The 20683-nt window shown below is 36.5% G+C and overlaps 1 protein-coding gene across 27 annotated transcripts in view; it reads right to left on the bottom strand.

The window, feature by feature from the left end:
* Positions 1 to 20683, bottom strand: part of RIMS2 (regulating synaptic membrane exocytosis 2) — a 500034-nt gene that overhangs the window by 216494 nt on the left and 262857 nt on the right. For 19 of the 27 annotated variants that reach the window (XM_074886104.1, XM_074886094.1, XM_074886112.1 and 16 more), the window contains 6 exons: positions 18281 to 18348; positions 16480 to 16599; positions 14567 to 14666; positions 13680 to 13803; positions 9008 to 9054; positions 7750 to 7862 (listed from right to left, as the gene is read on the bottom strand). In XM_074886104.1, the coding sequence (XP_074742205.1) occupies positions 7750 to 7862; positions 9008 to 9054; positions 13680 to 13803; positions 14567 to 14666; positions 16480 to 16599; positions 18281 to 18348 (572 nt within the window). Of the gene's footprint in view, positions 1 to 7749; positions 7863 to 9007; positions 9055 to 13679; positions 13804 to 14566; positions 14667 to 16479; positions 16600 to 17954; positions 18164 to 18280; positions 18349 to 20683 lie in introns of all 27 variants that reach the window. The other 8 variants (XM_074886087.1, XM_074886157.1, XM_074886172.1 and 5 more) reach the window with 1 other exon arrangement.

Below are 20683 nucleotides of genomic sequence, written 5' to 3'. Positions count from 1 at the left end.
GATAACATTTACAATGGATTCAGAAATAACATTAACAAAAGGAGCAGGTCAGCAAAGTGTGATTTAAAAGTGGGGTAGGAAATGTAAGCTCAGCCTGATCATCTCTTTCAGGAAGATTGTAGATGTATATTCAGAGACAGAAACAAGTACAGTCCACACACTGACAGCTTTGGTTGCTTTCTAGAGTAAAGTAAGTAAAGCAAAAGGTTTTCTCTTTTCTGCAACTTTAAGAGGCATTTCTATAAAAAGCCCTCCTAAATACTTTAAAAAAAGATTAAAAGAAAGGTAGTGCTATCTGGTATTAGCATTACATGGGGGAAGATACAATTGATGTATCTCAATTCTCTGGCAATCATGACAGAAATTACATATGGCATATACAGAAAACCCTTGCATGAAATGGGATCTACAGCATTTAACAAATTTAGGGGCACTGCACACATACATGCATTTATAACTTATTTTTGTGATGTAACACTTCAGACCACATACATTCTTGTGGCTTGTGGTGGCTACATCAAGACTACATCAGTACAGGCAACTCTCCTAAATTCCTGGACTAGCCACAGACTCCAACCAACCACTCTCCATCCTCAGCTTAGGGCAACAGCTAATGGAGTGGCACAGAAAGGGGACCAAGATCAGGGAATGGACAGGAACAGGAGCACATACCCCAGAGGGCCAGTGAGTAGGGGAACAGGAGCATGGGAGTACATCACAACTACCACAGCAATCTGATGGTTTTGAATCTCCCTGCTCAGTTTTCCTGAGGTTATTGATCTGTTTCAAAGTGATGGAAAGAAGCTACTACTCAATATTCACTTCCATAAGAAATGTACCCAAAGTATGGAGATAGGCAGTATAATGATGGTTCTGCCACCCTCCTTGCTTACTTGGCATGCATAGATGCTGGAGAAATCTGTTCCATAAAATGTGTGAAGTCATCTGTTTTCACACCAAAGCAAGAGGATATATAAGAAAATTTGAGTCTGGATCATGGGTTTTGTCTGATGCGCTTCTCTGTTCTGCAAGGTGCAGCTGCACACTGCCCCCCACTCTGCAGAGCACAATACATGGGTGCCAGAATGTGACCCACTCACGCACAATAAAAGTAGATCTTCAGATTGCTTCTGCTCCATATTACAAGAAAAATACAGATATTCCAGAATATTACAATCCTGAAAGCGATAGAATATCTCCCACCATGCACCAAGGATCCTCACCTGCTATATTCTGCCTTGGAAAATGGAGGGCAATTAGCACATCGTGCTCACTACCTAGAACTTTCCAGGTTTTGATGTTAGAGCAACAGCAATTTACTTGTGTAGAGGTAGAAAGGGGAGAAAAGAAAAGGGAAAAGGAAAAGGTGAAAGGGGGAAGGGTAGCATGTCTCATACTTGAGCTCATCCCCCCAATATGCTGACATATTACGTCCTTCACAGTGTACAATATCTGCTTTCTAATATGTTACAGATATTACAACTATAATTAATATACCTGTATTTTTATTGCTTTATAAACCGAGTATGTATGGAAAATCTATTGAAGTGGTTCTGTGGTTCAGCTGTACAAGGAAATAGATTAATTTCATAAATGACATCCCTTTTCTGTTAGAATTTCCACCAGTATAAAAATTGACATTTTATACCTGTATCCATTTACATGGTCTTCTAGTCATGTTATCAGTCTCTAAACCTAACTATTGCAAAAGCATTCCAAGTTATACTTTTCATACAGTATTGAAAAAGTAGCCATAATGCAGTAATGAAGAAAAGAGCACCAACACACAAAGAATACTGACTTCTAAAAATGATATTAAAGGAAAAACAAATCAGCAAAAAAACACAGAAACAGGAACCAGACAAAGCAAATAATAATAAAACAATAATTGCTGTAACAGTCAGATACTCCCCTGAAAGAACAATGTGGATCAAAAATGCCATAAAATAAACTGCATGGAATATATATATATAAATTATTTATATACCTTAGAAAATTATAATACACAATAGTTTACTGTAGCTGCACATGATTTGTTCAATTAAATATGTATTTCGGCAGAATAATTATTAATGGAAGCAAGATTTCCTAGCTATGTGAGATGGTTTGCTTCATGGGAAATCCTATTAGCCAGCTCTGGAGTGTCACTGCAACCTCAACAGAAGAAAACAGGTACACAGACCAATGCCAATACCCAGGAAAACATGGAAGACTGAACAGACGAAGACATCCTTGAACAATACAGAGGCATCACTGCAGCTAAACTGGCTAAAACCATACTGAACATAAATACATTCCAAAACACTATTAACATAAAAACCCTTGAATGATCTGTAGCACTGTCTGAAAAAGGATGTATATATCCAAGTATTTATTCAAATACTTCAGGCCACCTGAACTGCAGGTATTACAACTTCTGCCCACAACTGTTGTACTTCACAGCCTACTAACCACGGCTGCTGTAACAGCAGCCCATCAGGACTACATGGTATTGTCCAAAAGTACAGAAAATACAAAAACCACTTCCAAGATCTTGCATATCATCTATTTCCTCAGATTCATCACACCTGTATGAATTCAACCACTACCACCCAGAACATTAACTGACCCACCACTTCCACAAAGAACAGCATCCTCTCCCCATCTACTGCCAGGGCTCTGTAGTTATTCTCCTCCCTAGGCATGCATCATGAAGAGCACATTCCCAATTACATTTGGAATTTAGTATTTCCTTCCATTTCCATCTTACTCAACTATTTGGAACAAATGCATGTTCCATCAACTGTTCTGTCAGAAAAGAGTTGATTAAAAACATGGAAAACCAAAACACTGAAGCTCATACATTTTGTAGTCTTTGGAACTTGAGGAAATGTTAAAAATTCAATTTTTCCCTATTACTTCACCTTTGCTAAAGGTACAAAATTAGAAAATCTCATAGTCCATTCTTGAGCACAAGTGTAGCGAAGAAAGGGTAGAGTGTCTTTGCGTTAGAATCAGGGGGAAGGCCAACAGGGCAGATGTTGTAGTAGGAGTCTACTATAGGCCACCCACCCAGAACAGAGAGGTGGATGAAATATTCTATAGGTATTTAGGAGAAATTTCACGATCGCTTGCCCTTGTTCTTGTGGGAGATTTTAACTTCCCAGACATCTGCTGGAAATACAGCACAGCAGAGCGAGACCAGTCCCGGAGATTCCTGGAATGTGTGGCAGATAACTTCCTGACGCAACTGGTGAGAGAACCAACCAGAGAAGGTGTCCTGCTGGATCTCCTCTTTGTGAACAGAGAAGGACTGGTGGATGATGTGGCAGTTGGAGGATGACTAGGGCACAGCGATCATGAAATAATAGAGTTCTCTATTCTTAGAGAGACCAGGAGAGGGCTAAGCAGAACTGACATCCTGGACTTCCAAAGGGCTGACTTTGTCTTGTTTGGGCACCTGCTTGAAAACATACCTTGGGAGACGATCCTGAAAGGTATAGGGGTCCAGGAAGGCTGGGCACTCTTCAAGAAGGAAGTGTTAATGGCTCAGGAACAGGCAGTCCCCAGGTGCTGTAAGAGAAGCCGGCGACAGAGAAGACCCCCCTGGCTGAACAGGGAGCTTTGGTTGCAACTCAGGGAGAAAAGGAAAGTTTACCACCTTTGGAAGAAGGGGCTAGCCACTCACAGTGATTACAAAGAGGCTGTGAGGCTATGCAGGGCAGAAATCAGGAGGTCTAAAGCCCAGCTGGAAATTACCCTGGCTTCAGCAATCAAGGATAACAAGAAATGTTTCTATAAGTATGTCAACAGCAAAAGAAAGACCAGGGAGAGCCTCCATCCCCTGCTAGATGCAGGAGGAAACATGGTAACAAGTGATGAGGAGAAGGCTGAGGTGCTTAATGCCTTCTTTGCCCCAGTCTTTAATAACAAGACTAGTTGTACTGAGGGAATCCAGCCTCCTCAGCCAGAGGATAGAGACTGGGAGAACGACCCCCCTGCAATCCAGGAGACAGTCAGTGACCTACTGCATCACATAGACATACACAAGTCTATGGGACCGGATGAGATACACCCGAGGGTGCTGAAGGAGCTGCCTGGGGTGCTCGCCAAGCCACTTTCCATCATTTACCAGCAGTCCTGGCTGACCGGGGAGGTCCCGACAGATTGGAAACTGGCCAATGTGACGCCCATATATATAAGAAGGGTCGGAAGGATGATCCGGGAAATTACAGGCCTGTCAGCTTGACATCGGTGCCTGGGAAGCTGATGGAGAGCTCATCCTGAGTACCATCACACAACACATGCAGGACAACCAGATGATCAGGTCCAGTCAGCATGGGTTTATGAAAGGCAGGTCCTGCTTGACAAACCTGATCTCCTTCTACAACAGGGTGACCTGCTTATTGGGTGAGGGAAAGGCTGTGGATGTAGTTTACCTCGACTTTAGTAAGGCCTTTGACACCATTTCCCACAGCATTCTCCTGGCAAAACTGGCTGCTCGCGGCTTGGATGATTGCACATTTTGCTGGATAAAAAACTGGCTGGATGGCCGGGCCCAAAGAGTTGTGGTGAATGGAGTTAAATCCGGTTGGCGGCCGGTCACGAGTGGTGTCCCCCAGGGCTCGGTTTTGGGGCCACTCCTGTTTAACATCTTTATTGATGATCTAGACGAGGGGATCGAGTGCACCCTCAGTAAGTTTGCAGATGACACCAAGTTGGGTGGGAGTGTTGATCTGCTCGAGGGCAGGGAGGCTCTGCAGAGAGATCTGGACAGGCTGGAGCGATGGGCTAAGGCAACTGTAGGAGTTTCAATAAGGCCAAATGCCAGGTGCTGCACTTGGGCCACAACAACCCTCAGCAGCGCTAGAGGCTTGGGGAGGAGTGGCTGGAGAGCTGCCAGTCAGAGAGGGACCTGGGGGTGTTGATTGACAGCGGGATGAACATGAGCCAGCAGTGTGCCCAGGTGGCCAAGAAGGCCAATGGCATCCTGGCTTGTATCAGAAATAGCGTGGCCAGCAGGGACAGGGAAGTGATCTTACCCCTGTACTCGGCACTGGTGAGGCCACACCTCGATTCCTGTGTTCAGTTTTGGGCCCCTCACTACAAAAAGGACATTGAATTACTTGAGCGTGTCCAGAGAAGGGCAACGAAGCTGGTGAAGGGTCTGGAGCACATGTCGTACGAGGAGCGGCTGAGGGAACTGGGGTTGTTTAGTCTGGAGAAGAGGAGGCTGAGGGGAGACCTCATCGCCCTCTACAACTACCTGAAAGGAGGTTGCAGAGAGCTGGGGATGAGTCTCTTTAACCAAGTAATGAGCGATAAGACAAGAGGGAATGGCCTCAAGTTGCGCCAGGGAAGGTTTAGACTGTATATTAGGAAGTATTTCTTTACAGAACGGGTTGTTAGGCGTTGGAATGGGCTGCCCAGGGAGGTGGTGGAGTCCCCATCCCTGGAGGTGTTTAAGAGTCGGGTCGACATAGAGCTGAGGGATATGGTGTAGTTGGAAACTGCCAATGCTAGGTTAAAGGTTGGACTAGATGATCTTCAAGGTCCTTTCCAACCTAGACGATTCTGTGATTCTGTGATTCTAATTTCTCAAAACATCTCCAACTCTACAAAGAGATGGGGTTTTTTAAGTAATTCTTCCAAAGTTTCAAAACTTTTTAGTTATAAAACGAGAAACCAAAATTTTAAAAAGAAAAAACTATTCATTGCACTACCTTCAAGACACACAAACCCCCAAATCTGAAAATTCAGAAAATTTATGATTTTTCAAAATTAACTTAAAATGTCAGATATTTAGTGTACAGATATTTACTGTTCTGAAAAAAATGTTGTAAAAATATATTTTAGTCTACACATTTCAATGTGCCCAGTTAGGTGCCACGTTGCTATGTATCCACACCATCTTCAGACATTGTGACAGCCACCCTTCCTTGAAAAGCAAAAGGTTTACTACTAGCCTCTCAAAGCCTTGAGCCAACAGCAGCGGGAGCTGGGTTGTGCCATTAACACGGTTAACATGAAATACAGCTGCTTCCAACTTTTCCTTAGTGGGTGAGGTAATTTAAGTGTCCAAATTTTCAAACTGTCTACTGTTAGGTGTCTACATTGAGACAGTGAGACTTCAGAGAGTTACTGAGCATTTCTGACTTCAATGTCAGTCAACCAGAGCTGTGCATTCTCCGACATCAGCTGCTGTGTGAGGAAAACCAGGGAAACACTGAATTTATATGCCATTCAGAGACATAAAACCTTGTGAATTCTGTTATTCTCAGTAAATTAGAATATACTTTCAAAAGTCCTGATACTATTCTTATGCACCTCAAACTGCAATATCCCATCAAACTACAAAATCAACAGACCTATTGACTTAATCTTAAACCCCTGAAGATTTTGTTTCTGAAACTGAGAAAGTGAGGAAGACAGTTCTGTGTAGTTCCTACTTTGACCATCATTCCTCAGTGTTTGTGCACTGGCTGTCTGAGCAGCTAACTCTGGATCTTGAATGTCATGCTGAGAGCTAGGAACCAAAACTTTTTGACAGCCTGATCTTTTATGAGATTTACTGAAAAGAGATTTCTTTCCCCCCTGTTTCCACTCTCAACAATTTTTTCTGTCTTGTAAAACTAAATCGGTTTTTAGAAAACTCGGCCTGTGTATTTTGAAACTTCATGTTCCCTTTTCATTGTGTTTTGTGCAAAGCATTTTGCACTCTACAGACAAGTTTTCTAGTTTTCCATTTATCCAAAGGATTGAGTCTTTCAATTGATTCAGTCTTAGTTAAGTACAACAGTTACAGAAAATTAAAAATGATATATTATAGATGGCTGGTCAATAAGCAAAACAAATAATGTCTCATGCATTGCAAAATGGAGTCAACATGGCTTCTGAACAGACAGAAAAAGATTTCTTCCTCTTGCCTATCAATGCCATAAACCATTTCTGTGAGACCTATAAACAGTCTGCTTCGATTTTTTGCATATTTTCATGGTGCACTCTTTATCTTAACATAAGCAACTTGGAAGAAATATGAACGTGACATTTTTAAACTTGTTTAACACCAGTTTTCACTGCTTCCATTCCATTTTCCTCTCCTTTTCAACATGTACCAGGCCACAACTGAGCATTTAAAAAAAAAAAAAAAAAAAAAATCACACTTTGGAGTTATACATGACACAGAAAGGTGTACAAAACCCAAGTTCTTCAGTCTAGTACAAAAAATTTCCCTTTTAAAGAAAAGATTCATGTAATGAACTTTGTTCTCAATGAGAGCAAAGAACAGAAGTGAGCAACGCTGGCACAAAGAATACAACATTAGTAAACAATCAAAGGGATATCTTGGGAAAGGTATATATGAAAGCTAGTGCATAATAAATAAGCAGTATTAATGTCCAAACACACAGGTAATAAAATCTTCCAACTGTACATGTAACTGTTACAGCTGAAAAGTGTATACACTGATCAGCACAAACACAACTAGAGGTCAAGGTTAGACATTTCTGAAAATCTGACTCTACCAGTTTAGCTTACTAGACAAATATACATAGATATGTATATATAATTCAACATATATAAAATTACCAAAAGATAAAATGGAATGTTCTTATGAAACTATGGCTCTGCCTACACTGAGATATACAGCATTAACCAAAAAATTTAGCTAGTTTATCAAGGAATTTATGTTAGAGGTAGCTTGCACTCTGTAGTGAGAGTTGTATATGCTGCAAAAAGCACAACATTAATATCAATGAAATGTTTACATACTGAAAGTTGTCCAGACAAGAACTGTGGAACATCCCTTAACATGCCAGGACTCATAGGAGAAGTCACTGAAATAGAAGGTCGGTCCATTTTTTGAGATTCAAATGAACTAGAACCTGTAATTAAAAATATTTTATAAATAGTAGCACTTAGGCATTTTTCACAACATTCTTTAAATGAAAATTGTAGAAATATATCCAACATACAATAAAGTTGTGCTAAATATAACTTTTTTATCTATTTAAAATTACCAAATAATGATACTCAATCTTTTGGTGCTCAGATGCAATCAAAAGCTTTTATTTATAGAATGAAAAATAGTTTATTCAGATATTTCTGACTGTAATCATATCAGTAACTTGAAGGCCCAAAATTCCTAAATAGTAAGTACTTTATTGTGGTCACAGACATTCAGTATTCTGACTTATTATCTTGTACAATAAGACTAATTTTTAATTAGATTTTTACAAAAACATCGAGATGCATGTAATGTTTTTTGTGCATTTTGTTTCATACCTACAAGGTCTGCAAACTGTCAGAGGACAAGTTTTGACATATAAAACATAGAGTAAAAGTAAAGTATTTTTATAAATACAAACAACAATCCACATCTCACAAAACATAAAATGGATTTTATTTTAAGGCTTGGCTGATCAGTGAAAAGTTATTGGAGGAGTTTTTCATATTATTATAATCAAGTTTGTGCCACTGCATTTATTCATGGCGTCTATTATAAAAGAGTTCTAAAATGATAAAAAATAACTCCAGGCTGAAATCCATCTTATCAGATATAAGCCAAAGAACAAGTTCTTTTTCCCCACATGAAATACTGGGTTAGTCAATTTAAGGAATGGTGAATGGTTCTAATAAAGTAGAAGTATTCTGATTTCAAAGTAGCTATCTCTCAGATTGTAAATAAAGACCATTTCATCCCCAGTTTTAGTTTATAAGGTTCAACTGAAATGCAAACCAACAAAACACAAAATTAAAAATTATTAATGTTCTTGTATATTAGTTAGAATTATTTTTTTCAATCAAAAATAGCCTAAGCTTAAAACCAAATGTCAAGCCTAAAACAAACTATCCTAACTTTTGATAGTTTATTATTAAACAAAGGTAGATAGATAATACAGTAAGATGACATATTGAGACAAATACAGACAGAGACAAGAGCTATACTGACTGTAGATGACATTTTTCAATCTATCTGTGCTTACATAAAAGAGAGAGAAGATATTCCTACCCCACAATTGAAACTTACTGGACTCCAGCTGTGCATGTGTACTGTCAGGTATTCTGGGAATGTCCCTGAAATCAGGAAAATTAAGACAGGCTGATCCTTTATCTAACAAGCATATTCAAATTCCAGTTACACTGTAACACTTCTCAAGCCACCATGAAATGCCTCAGGAAAGGCGTATGATCTGCTGGCTGTCTTCAGCCATGGGGAATATTTATCTTTATCCAGTATAAATAATTTCAGTGGCAAATTAAAGCCTACAGAACAAGTCATTTGGTGGATGCAGGAGAGAGGCTGCACATTCACAAATAAAATAATTCAGTAAATAAAAAAAGAACAATCTCAGTAGACTAAAACTGTGAGTAGTAGACTTTATGATGACATTATACATTAATTAAATTTATTGACCCTCACTCAGACATACTAGACTGTCAGTAATGGCTATCCCAATGTGCCCTTTACTGTCCTTGAACCCCAAATTTGGACAATCTTACCTTTTCCATGACTAAATAAAATGTGCAATTTCATTTGGCAAAATTGCATACTTGCATATACATGAGATGTTGCAACACCTGTATTAAATTGCCTGTACAGCTATGTAATTTTAGAACACTCAGTCACAATGACTAAGTACCTCATTACGCCCACCCACCCCCCAAAGGAACATATTCTTCCTATGAGGGCTTTACTGTATGCTAATAAAAGCTATCAATATGCTAATAAATTATTTCAGAGGTATTTGAGCAAAACCAAGCAAGATGAAGAGATTCAGCTCTGAGTCACAGGCAGAACAATCTTTAAAATCATGATGTGTGTTTCAGTCCAAGGTTGCACTGGGTGTCGGTGCCCGGGTGCTGGCAGTGGGGGCTGCAGGGGGGGCCTCTGTGAGGAGAGCTGCCCTGTGCCAGACATAGCCGGTTGCACTGCTTGGCAGAGGGGGGAATAGGAGACCCAAGAACAAAGGAGTGAATTTGAGCCTAGGAAGAAGGGAGGTGAGGGGAAGGTGTTTTTTAGTTTTGTTTTTATTTCTCACTATCCTGTTCTCTTATTAATTCCTAATAAATTAATCTGCCCCAAGCCGAGTCTGTTTTGCTCATGATGGTAATTGCTGAGTGATTTCCCCATCCTTATCTTGACCCATGAGCTTTTCTGTCATATTTTCTCCCCCTGTCCTGCTGAGGAGAGAAAGGGAGAGAGTATCTGGGTGGGCGTTTGGTGGCCAGCCAAGGTCAACCCACCACAAAGGTATATGAAAAGGAGGGAGAGGTTAAAAATGCTTTCAGTGGTATCTACTGTCTCATAAAATAAAAAAAAAAAAAAAAAAAAAAAAAAAGAAGTCTGTACTATGTACAAATAAAAGTTATCTAGTTTCTTTTTGGTATAGGGTTTCCAAATATTTTTCCAGACTCACTAGAAAGACAGCTTTAGTAAGCAGATTGAGGAATCTTTCCAAGTGAATTGATGCACAGTACCAAATAATTCAAATTAATCAGAAGGCATGCAACTGCTGTGACTGCCCACTGTAGAGAAGGAAAAATCACTATCTCTGCTGTTAGTAAGCAAAATCTATCAGAAACTTCCAAGGGCTATTGAAGAAGTAAATATTTAAGTTTGCATATTTGATATATGTGGAATTTATAAAGGGACCTAATACTCACCTATTACTTTACTCAGAAATACACTCCTGAGCCTAACTTGTAATTTCAAAAAAGTATTTCTACCCTATGAGTTTGAGAAGAAAACCTTGAAAACATATATCATGGTGAACAGATTGAACATGAGTTTTCTATAGATAGCTGAAACAATAAACTTGAAAGCTTTGGACACTATCATTTATGTTCCTAAAGCATAGAGATACCAGTATTTCACAGTAGTGTGAATGGTATTTCTTACAAAGAACTCTCACTGAGATACAGATGTAGGAGAAGCAGAAGTAGTTTTAGGCATCTCTTTACATTTTAAGATATGCTCCACCGCAAGCAGATTGTATAGAATAATTAATAAAACACAATGGATCATTCCTTCCAAATTCAAAACAGTAATAACTATGAAAATAACGAACATATTAAAATAACTATTTCTGAGAAACAGAAAGCAGAAAATAGTTCTCATGTATAAGAGACAGCCAGCTCACATAGAATAGCAACTTGGCCATCAATTTTTATTTTAAGATGGAAAAAGGGATAAATTGCATGTCAAAATGGTATGAACATTTTTTAAAAGAAGCTTTCAGTTTTATCTTCTTTTTCCAGCTTAGTTTGTCATCTTTAGTTTTCATAGCAGTCAGCCCATAACAATATGAAGAACTAACAATCGTGTTTAGTGGAATTTGGTTTTGTATTCAGAATATGAGGATGGGACAACAGGTCCTCTTTCTCAGCTAGGTTAATTGCCAGTAACTGAAGATTTCTGACACGAGTTAGTGTGTTGCCATGAGACCATCAAGACACTATAAGTAATAGGATATACCTCATTGCAAAAGTGAAATCCTTCAAGTGGGCATCAGTTATTCTAACTGAAATAATCACTTCTGACATCTGGTAAATATGAATTTTTAATTATTTTAAATACATTGAAACTTTATTCCCTGGGACAGAACACAGACTATGGTGTTATGTTTCCTTGGGCAAGTATAAGATGTTCGTTTCTATAATATATTTGATTATGACCTAAAATCTTCTAAACTGAGAAGATAATACGGTATTTCCAGTTCATCAGCCCAAATTTCATGAAAAACATTTGTAAAGTTATATTGTCAATACCAAAATCCAAAGAGTTACATACATCTAGACAGAATCTAAAACCTTACCAACTGGCAGAAAGTGTTCACCACTGAGACTTGTTATAAAACCATTTAGACTAGTAACTGGAGTTTTGGAGGTGAAAGCCCTGTTTTACATCTACTGCAAAAAGACACTAGGAATCAAATACACAAAACAACTTTTTTAGCCCTGATCTGGCTCAGTTCTTCAGACTATGTGGCAAGCAGTTAACACTGAAGAGGGGGTCATCACTTTCTTTAAGGAATTATAGATGAGCTGCTCTAGTGACAGCAAGTGGAGCACATGGTAACATAACAGAAGACATGATGATAAGGTAAACAACAGACAGTAAATATAAAAGCACAATGAAGAGAATGCAGAAAGAAAAAATGGAATATTTTCAAGACATGAGCAGTTGCTTGAAACCTTTGCTCTAAACTTCTGTTTGAAATTATGAAAGAATTTACACCTTATGAAATTAATTTGAAAACACTTTTTCACAATATTCTTCTAGTAATGTAGTCTGTCCCTTAGCATTACTGTTATACCTACAACTCCCAAGTTATGCAAAGGTTTTAAAGGATAGGACAGCTGATACAACCTTTACCCTAAAGGGGTTGCAATTCAATATGTATGTAGCAGATGATAATCTCTCATCTCACTGACAAGATAAAGCAGTTTTTCTTATCAAGTTCGTTTAAAATTGTCAAACCAGATTAAGTTCCTACACATTAAGCTCCTGATGTGTCAAACACATTAAGTTCCTATTATAGCTGAACTGATAACAAATTATCCTCACTGAAATCCGATTCTCAGATTATATGGTTCTAGATCTTTTCTAGTACTTAATTTTTAGTTGTTATGTTACCCATGCTTTTTTGTATGAAGGTATTTATATGTACAAATATAATTACATGCATTTTACACAAAATAAAGGGATAAATATATTTCTTAATATATAATCATAGAATCATAGAATAGCCCAGGTTGGAAGGGATCTTGGAAGACCACCTGGCCCAAACCTCATGTGTAAAAGGGAGCCTAGATGGGATTATCTAGCACCCTGTCCAGTTGCATCACATACATCATAATAAATTCTGTGGGAGAAAAGAGAAAATTCTTAACAACTGTAACCATCTTCAAATTCAGTGATAAGCATCCCCCTCTTCACAGCCCAGGTGTGATCAGCTATGGGACTTCAAATGGAGAAGTAAAAAAAGGATGGATGTGACTGTAGGCTGTAGGAACTTGGAAGAAAAAGAACGGATGAAGAAGGGGAAGTATTCACAGTCTAATATAACAAAGCAACTATTGCTATGCAAGAAAAATTTAAGTTTAGACATTAAGAGATAGGTCTGAAAGTTAAGAAAACTGGGCAATGTAAAGCACCAATGAAAAAGTCTCACATGCTACTAGCTATTCCTTCAGATATATTCTGTATTAGATAACAAACAGTAATTTCATAGATGAAGATGATGAGAATGTGGATTCAACACTTTCCAAAGCATATTGATTATGTCATTAGCATAGTGTATTTTGTGCAAATTTCAGATTGTCAATAGAGTTCATCATCAGTTCAGAGACTGAATATGAATATATAATTTTATATCTATTATATAAAAATGGCAATGGAGAAATAAAAATCAAGAGTCAAGAATTGTAATAACAAAGAGTATAACCACAGTTTCAGAGCCAATATAGGCTGGATCACCAACTAAACAACCACAGAAGGGAACCTATTTTTTACCATATTAGCTGTTTTTACTTACTGGTGTGATCTATCATTCTAGCTATGCTTTTGGTTTACAGGATTTTGCATACAGTTTTACTGTTTACAATGTGTATGAATCTGTTTGATATGCTCTGCCCTAAAAACAAAATTTAGCAACATTTTTATCATATTTAATACAAAAATTTACAAAATTACTTACCCTATTGGTCTTGAAACGACAAGCTCCACTTGTGGCTCAGGTTTGGATTCTAAAATGATGTTATACACCTCCTCAAAGGTGGCTCCTTGTAGTAGCCTTCCATTCCATTCTAATACTTCATCACCTATAATTTCAGCGATAATTAAACTCTGCTTAGGAAGTTTGCTGTGGACTGTACTTACAATGACAATTTAAGCCATTCTACTGTCAGTTTACTGGATTGTGAAACCTGTGTTTTAGAACAAGTCTGAAGTCCTTAATACAAGGAAATCCTGAGTATTAAAGGTTTTCTGCAGCTCAGCTTCAAATATGTAAAGTTCAGTGAAACAATAATATCATCGTTAGGACCCCTATTGAATTAGATATAGCTCTTACTTGCTTTGGCAGCTGTGGCTTACAGGAATCTCAACATGCTCTTTAGAAAATGTAGGTCTTCAAAACAGCATATCTCATCAACTTACTATTTTGAAGATCTATTTACCTCTACAAGCTTAGTATTTAAGGTTCAGATTGTTTTTATGTTAATAGTTAATATCTCTTGCACATTCTCCAATCTCGTAATCTATGGTTTGCACGTTGGGATAGAAGCAGTTTCTTAGCTGAGCTGGTTCTGTTCACATGGTTGTAGTAGCTTGGTTTGCTCTAAATAAAATATACACCACAAAATGACTGGGCAGAACATCAGTGGAATATTATTTTGAGTACATGAGAATTCACATATTTCTCAAAAGCAGTAATGTCAATAATCTAGTAACTGAATGTCAGGTTGAATTCTGCAGTAGTTCATCACACCTATTTAACATAATTTCACATCTAATTAAACTCGCTCACTTGTTATCACCTTCAGAAAAGGAATTCAGCAGTATAGATCTATAGTAGATACATACCTGGTCTAAGATGCCCCACTGTATCAGCTAAGCTTCCTTTTTTAACTTTGGTGATAAATGCGCAGAGTCGACCTGATTCAGTCATCTTTCCTCCTACTACCTGTTTCAAAGAGGAAGTATTTTCATAGAATGAAAATTACTTTAAATTACTTAAATGTTCTGGAAACAGAAAGAATTATTCAATTATTTCCCTGGTTTTGAGGTAGCCCAGGTAAGACAGATACAGATGAAAAAAAACCACAGAATTTTGGCTATGACAGGTTATGTTTGTTCCTATTCTGGCTATTTGTGTAATTTAAATACAATGCAAATACAGAATGCTACAGCTTTTAAACTTTAGCTAATAAATGTACAGTATTTTACTGTATTATAAGTTACCACCCAAAAAAAGTAAGGTATTGGTCATTAGACTGCTCACTTCAATACTTTTTAAGTGAAAACAAATATATTAATGTAACAGAACTCGATATTCACACTAAGCATCAAACGTCTTCTTAGGTAATCAAATTCACTTTGGCTGGGCAAGTCAGATGAAAATACTCGTCATACTGAAGACTTCTCTACAGGAAATTTCAACAGGTTTGACCTTAATAATTTTCTTGGAATCAGGAGATTCACATATCAGAATCAGTTATAACTGCATAATCTTCAAATTCTTAAGATTTCTTAACAGTCTTCATATTGGGATTTAAAATTTGTAATAATAAATCCAGTCTAGGTTACTTTCAGTAATGTAAGTATTTGAAAATTCAGGTCAGGAATAACTGCTGAAAATCAATCTTTTCAGATGTCTATTGAGATTGAAAAATAGTTACTCTTGAATCTAAACTATTCATGAATCTCAGTGAAGAGATTTATAATAGAAGATTTTAGATTTTTAAACATAGACGTTTAAACAAAATCTACTTCATAGTGGCACTGTTAGTCTCTCTTGCATTTTTTGACAATAATACACATACCAAAAGTGATGTTCTACTGACTTCTCCATTGACTTCAAAATAAAATCATTTGTCAATTAAATAAAAAATTCAAAAATTTCCAAAGCATGTTAGTATGTAACTACATTGATGTAATCCCTATTTACAGTGTATGACTATATCTAATCTGCATACCCAAAGTGTCTCATGCTAAATAGTGAACAAAGAATTAATCAAACTTCATAATAACTTCTTAAAACAAGGACATTGAATCAAAATAAATACATGCTTGCTTCTTTTACTGTGCAAAATTCATTCTTGTTCTCGTAGTAGTATTGCTAGAACTGCAAATAATATCACACAAAAATGAGATCAAGGTATGAGCTAGATTAGCTTCATAATGCTTTCAAATAGTACTGCATGCGAAAGAGATGTAAACACATTACTTTGTGATAATATACAATAAATATTAAATAATTATCTGTATTGTGTATTTAAAATGTAGCAAATAAAACAATCAGAAGGGAAAAAAATCCAGAAACAGTCACTTCCATTGGCAGACTCTGCTCTGGACTGAAATGTCATTAACTTCCAGATGCCCCCCAGATCTTGAAAAGAGATAATTTATTTTTCATATTTCTCCCCTCTTTTGGGGAACAGAAGTTATACCATGGTGCAATGCTCCATACCGAAGAAAACAGACAAGGCTTGGCTTGCCCAGCAAGGATGCAATTAGTACCTTGCAGAGCAGACATTCTCAGCAAACTTGTGAAAACATGTCTAGTCTTTCAGAAAAATACAATTTTTTGAGCCTGTCAGGGACCCTATAAACTTACTCCTGGTAATTGAATATAAAATGTCTCTATATTGTAATTTTGAGAGTAAGACATTATAGATATTGGTATGCGTACACTATATAATATGAGAATACTTTCATTATAAAGATAGCTAGTTTAACTGAGAGAGTTGTTAGTTCCAGAATTATTCATTACCAACCTTCAATCCAAGCATTGCTCCCGAGTCTCTAGGCACGCTTCCATCTTTTAGTCGTTTATTTAACAAAATCCGACCGATGAGACGGTCTCCATCTTTGGATGGTTGCCAAGTTACAGGATGCTATCATATGGTGTTAATGGAAAATACAGTGAATAGGATTTTAAAGAAAAATATCTCAGTAATACTTTTAATATCCTGATAAATTTTTAAATGCCATAAAAGTATTATGATTACACTAATATTTAATGTAATAGAGTGACAGAAAACTCTGCTGGAAAATATTTATTTGGATATATAGTCCATCAGAATATATGTCAAATATTTAATAACATGATCTATTTTACTAAATACAATTTGTAAATATCTAGAATGAACTTTGTGTCTTGATTAGACAGATATAGACAACTCTACATAGTTATCTACACACAACGACAATCACACCTGAGTACTGACAAAAACATCTGTAGAGGTCAGGTCTAGCGTAAGAGTAATAGTGAAATTTAACTCAACACAGAAATTTCATGTAAGACATTTCTTCTTTTTCCACTATTCCAAACATTTCGGTTTTCTCTAAGACTGACAAACATTTTCCATGTTTTACTTTCTCTCAGTGGTAGTCATAAATTAAAAATTACAGAATACGTTAAAAGGTATACTCATTACTCCACTTAAATGTATTGTTTCTTTCTTGGAATAATTACTTCACATATGAAGCATAGTTACAGTGAACATTATTATTCCATAATTATACATGGGCACAGTTATACTTGTATATTGGCATAATTAATAAAATTTTAACATTTTATTTTGTGTAATCATAGCACTTTTTCACAGAAAAATACTATTTCATGCTCTATTTCATGCATAATTAGCAGACACAGACAAATCTGCTACCATTACAACTAATAACTCTAAAAAGATTTATCATAATCTCCACCAAACAGAAAGCAAAACTAAAAAATACCAAAGCAGATGGCACAGCCTTTAATTCTGCACAATACTGCACAAAAATGGCATGGCAACAGAACAAAAGAACAACCATGACAGTGAAAGGGAAAAAAGAAAAACAACTTTTCTGTGCAGAGAGATGTAATTTTCTCCCTTTTTCACCTGGGGTTTAAACTATTAATTTAATTTCAGCCCCAGGAGTTTGAACATAGTAAATCAAATAAGCCAATCAGTAGAATCCTTATTGTTAATTACTTTATACTTGAAGGTAATACCATGACATGCTATTATGCAACCATAAGAACAACATTCCTTTACCCTCTCAATTTTTTTCTTAGGCTGCCAAACAGTAAAAGCTGCAAGCATGCAGAGACTTTTCATTTGTTTTTCTTTTCTGCACCTTAAGAAATGCTACATTATCTCTAAAAACACCCTATCTTTTATTTTATGCACTATTTTAATGAGTGACAGAGAGCAAACAAAGACCAAATGAGCAGGTTAAAATGCAGGCTCCGTAATCTCAGTACCTTCTCGCTATGGCTATGTTCCTCGTTTAGAGTTGTGCTACTACACGTATCTACCCCAGAGTCTTTTATCTGAGGCTCAGACCATTCCAAGTCCTCTTCCAAAGAGTGGCCACCAAAGCACACCATTTTCTTTTGCCTCTCGGATAAGGTGTTAGAATCCGACAAAACTGCCTGCTCACTAGTTTTTCTTTTTCCCCTTTGACTGTCCCCTATAGGTGTGGGATAAAAAAAAGGATACAAAAAAGAAAACATGCAAAGGTGTAAATAAAACAAAGGAAATGTGAAATGATAAAGGAAACTAAATGGTAAGGCTCCACATGTCTCACCAAAGACATTGGGGATGCCTCACTGCTATGCCAAGACGTATGGTCCAACCAGTTGTAATCCATGTCTCCTGCGAGAATCAGACAGACAAGATAGTGCAGTAAAGGAAAGGTGACAGAAAGGACAGACAAAGATACAGTAAAATTGTAAAGACTTCTGATTATCCTATCTGATTCATAACCTCTGCTAGCAGAACTTGCAAAGTGCTTCCAAGAAAAAGTTAAGGCTCCAACAACAGAGTACATGGGATATGAAATACAGTGAGGAAGGAGGTACGTTTGAGTGTGTCCACGTGTGCATAAAATTATGTACAGTGTAAAGCATCATTGCTTCAGAGTTTTTAACTGTTCCTACAACATTACTTACAGTAAATTAAAAGACAAGGCAAATCGTATTGTATTCCTAACAGAATTTTCAGACAAGAATATGGAATGAGTTTTTATCATAATCTAAAGAAACAGTTTTGTTTCAAGGAACGTATTTCTTCGGTTTTCTAACACAAACTAGTATTTATTCTAATCACTTCAATAAAATACTTAAAACAATGGTACTCTATATTCAGCTGTACAGTAGATGATGTTTTAAGAAAGGTTAAATGATCTGTTAAATATGATAGATTGATAAGAAAAACAAATATAGAAAGAAGTTTTAGAATAAAAAGCATTATTCACTTTGCTTGAAATTCCCAGACAGATGTCTACTGGTTAAATATCAGGAAGAATTCTAGTAATTACAGGTACCTTATAACTAGGAAAAAATGTGTAGGGTTTTGACGAAATATATATATATTTTATAGAATCGGAATTTAACCTGCATGGCAGACACATGGTAGGAAGGTAGGTTTAAAAACCAGTATTAAAGAAAAGGTCTAAATTAATACTGCTGTCCATAGAACTGGAGAATGACTCATTATTTTAATAAATCATTCTCTTTTATGTAGGTACTTTAAATTGTACATTATGCCCACGCATTTTGTATTATTACACTTCTTCCTCATTTTTTCCTCACCACTGTTACTACATGTTACATGAAAAATACTTTGTTACTACATGCTACATAGTATTTTGATACTCTTGTGTGCAGGAAAAAATGTTGACTTTTTTGTCGAATTTCACGACCAAAAGAACACTAAACCAAAGTAGTTCTGCTCTTTTTAGTACAGACCACAAATGATATTTTTCTATTTCCATTACTTCAGATCCTGCTTTGACATTGCTCAACCCATTCCTCTGAAGCTACATCAATAAATTGGTGAAATATAACTAATAGGTCTAATCACAGTCTGAACAGTTGTCTAGAAAATTTTACAGAGAGGATGTGAAGATACAGCCCCATAAAACTAAGCTACAAAAAGCTAATACATGCTTTAGAGAAGTAAAATACAGTCTCCCCAGAGGGATGTTATGTACAATGAGAAATATGATCATTTTTCACCTGTTTTCTCCTAATATATAGACTTGTATATGGAAAAAAAATCAAGCCTCATTTTCATTTTAAAGAAGGAAATGTACAGAATACAAAGGTTTTATTTTCAAAAAGATACTTTGAACTTAGTCCCTTACTTTTTGCAGAAACATTGTAGTATAGTATATATCCTTTGATTTCATAAATAAATGGTAAAGGGACCTCATATAATTATATTGAAGCTTTAATTCATTCAGATTTTCTAAGTAATAAATAGGCCTGCTGTAAATGTATTAACTGCTTCTTGATTCTCGAAAGGAAGATAACATTTTAAAATGGGAAATTCTCACCAAAAATTGCTTTCTCATGACTGATAGCATCTTGACTATATTACAGATAAAAGTGTGGCTATACTCCTAAAGGGAAAAGAAATATTCATCTGAAAGCTAATAACATTTTGCAAAAGGTACTTCTGCCATGGAATTTCCAGTGCTGTCTTACCTCTGCTTCCAAAGACATTGCTTCAGGGGAACTGACTGAAATCATTAGTGAGCTCATGAAGATCTAGCCTTTACTGCATAAATATACATTTAGAGATATCCAGAAGATAGCAAGAGTTCTAGTCTGTTGCCTGTTTTACAAACCCTGGTTTTAAAATATATCTAAAAAGCGATCTTAAGTCTCATTACAGTAATGATGACTTCTCAGCTCTAATTGCATGAACTAAAGGCACATGAGCCCATACTCTTTTTTTCCCAGCAATTTTCTGTGTCATCAATATAACTGCTGTACCCAAAACCAAAGGCTGACTAAAAAAGTTGTAATTTGGTTCCCTATAATTTGGTATCTAATTCCAGGAGCACTAATTCTAATTCTTAACTATTTCTGAGAAATGGTGTATTTTCATTGAAATGACTAAATTTAAATGTAGATTATCTGCCATCGGGCATTAAGAATCTACCACTGCAAATTACTGGCTGTTTTTTAAGGTTTTAAAATTC

This window comes from Strix uralensis, chromosome 1 (genome assembly GCF_047716275.1).
Source record: "Strix uralensis isolate ZFMK-TIS-50842 chromosome 1, bStrUra1, whole genome shotgun sequence".
Classification (NCBI taxonomy): domain Eukaryota; kingdom Metazoa; phylum Chordata; class Aves; order Strigiformes; family Strigidae; genus Strix; species Strix uralensis.
This window is presented reverse-complemented; position numbering and strand designations above follow the sequence as displayed.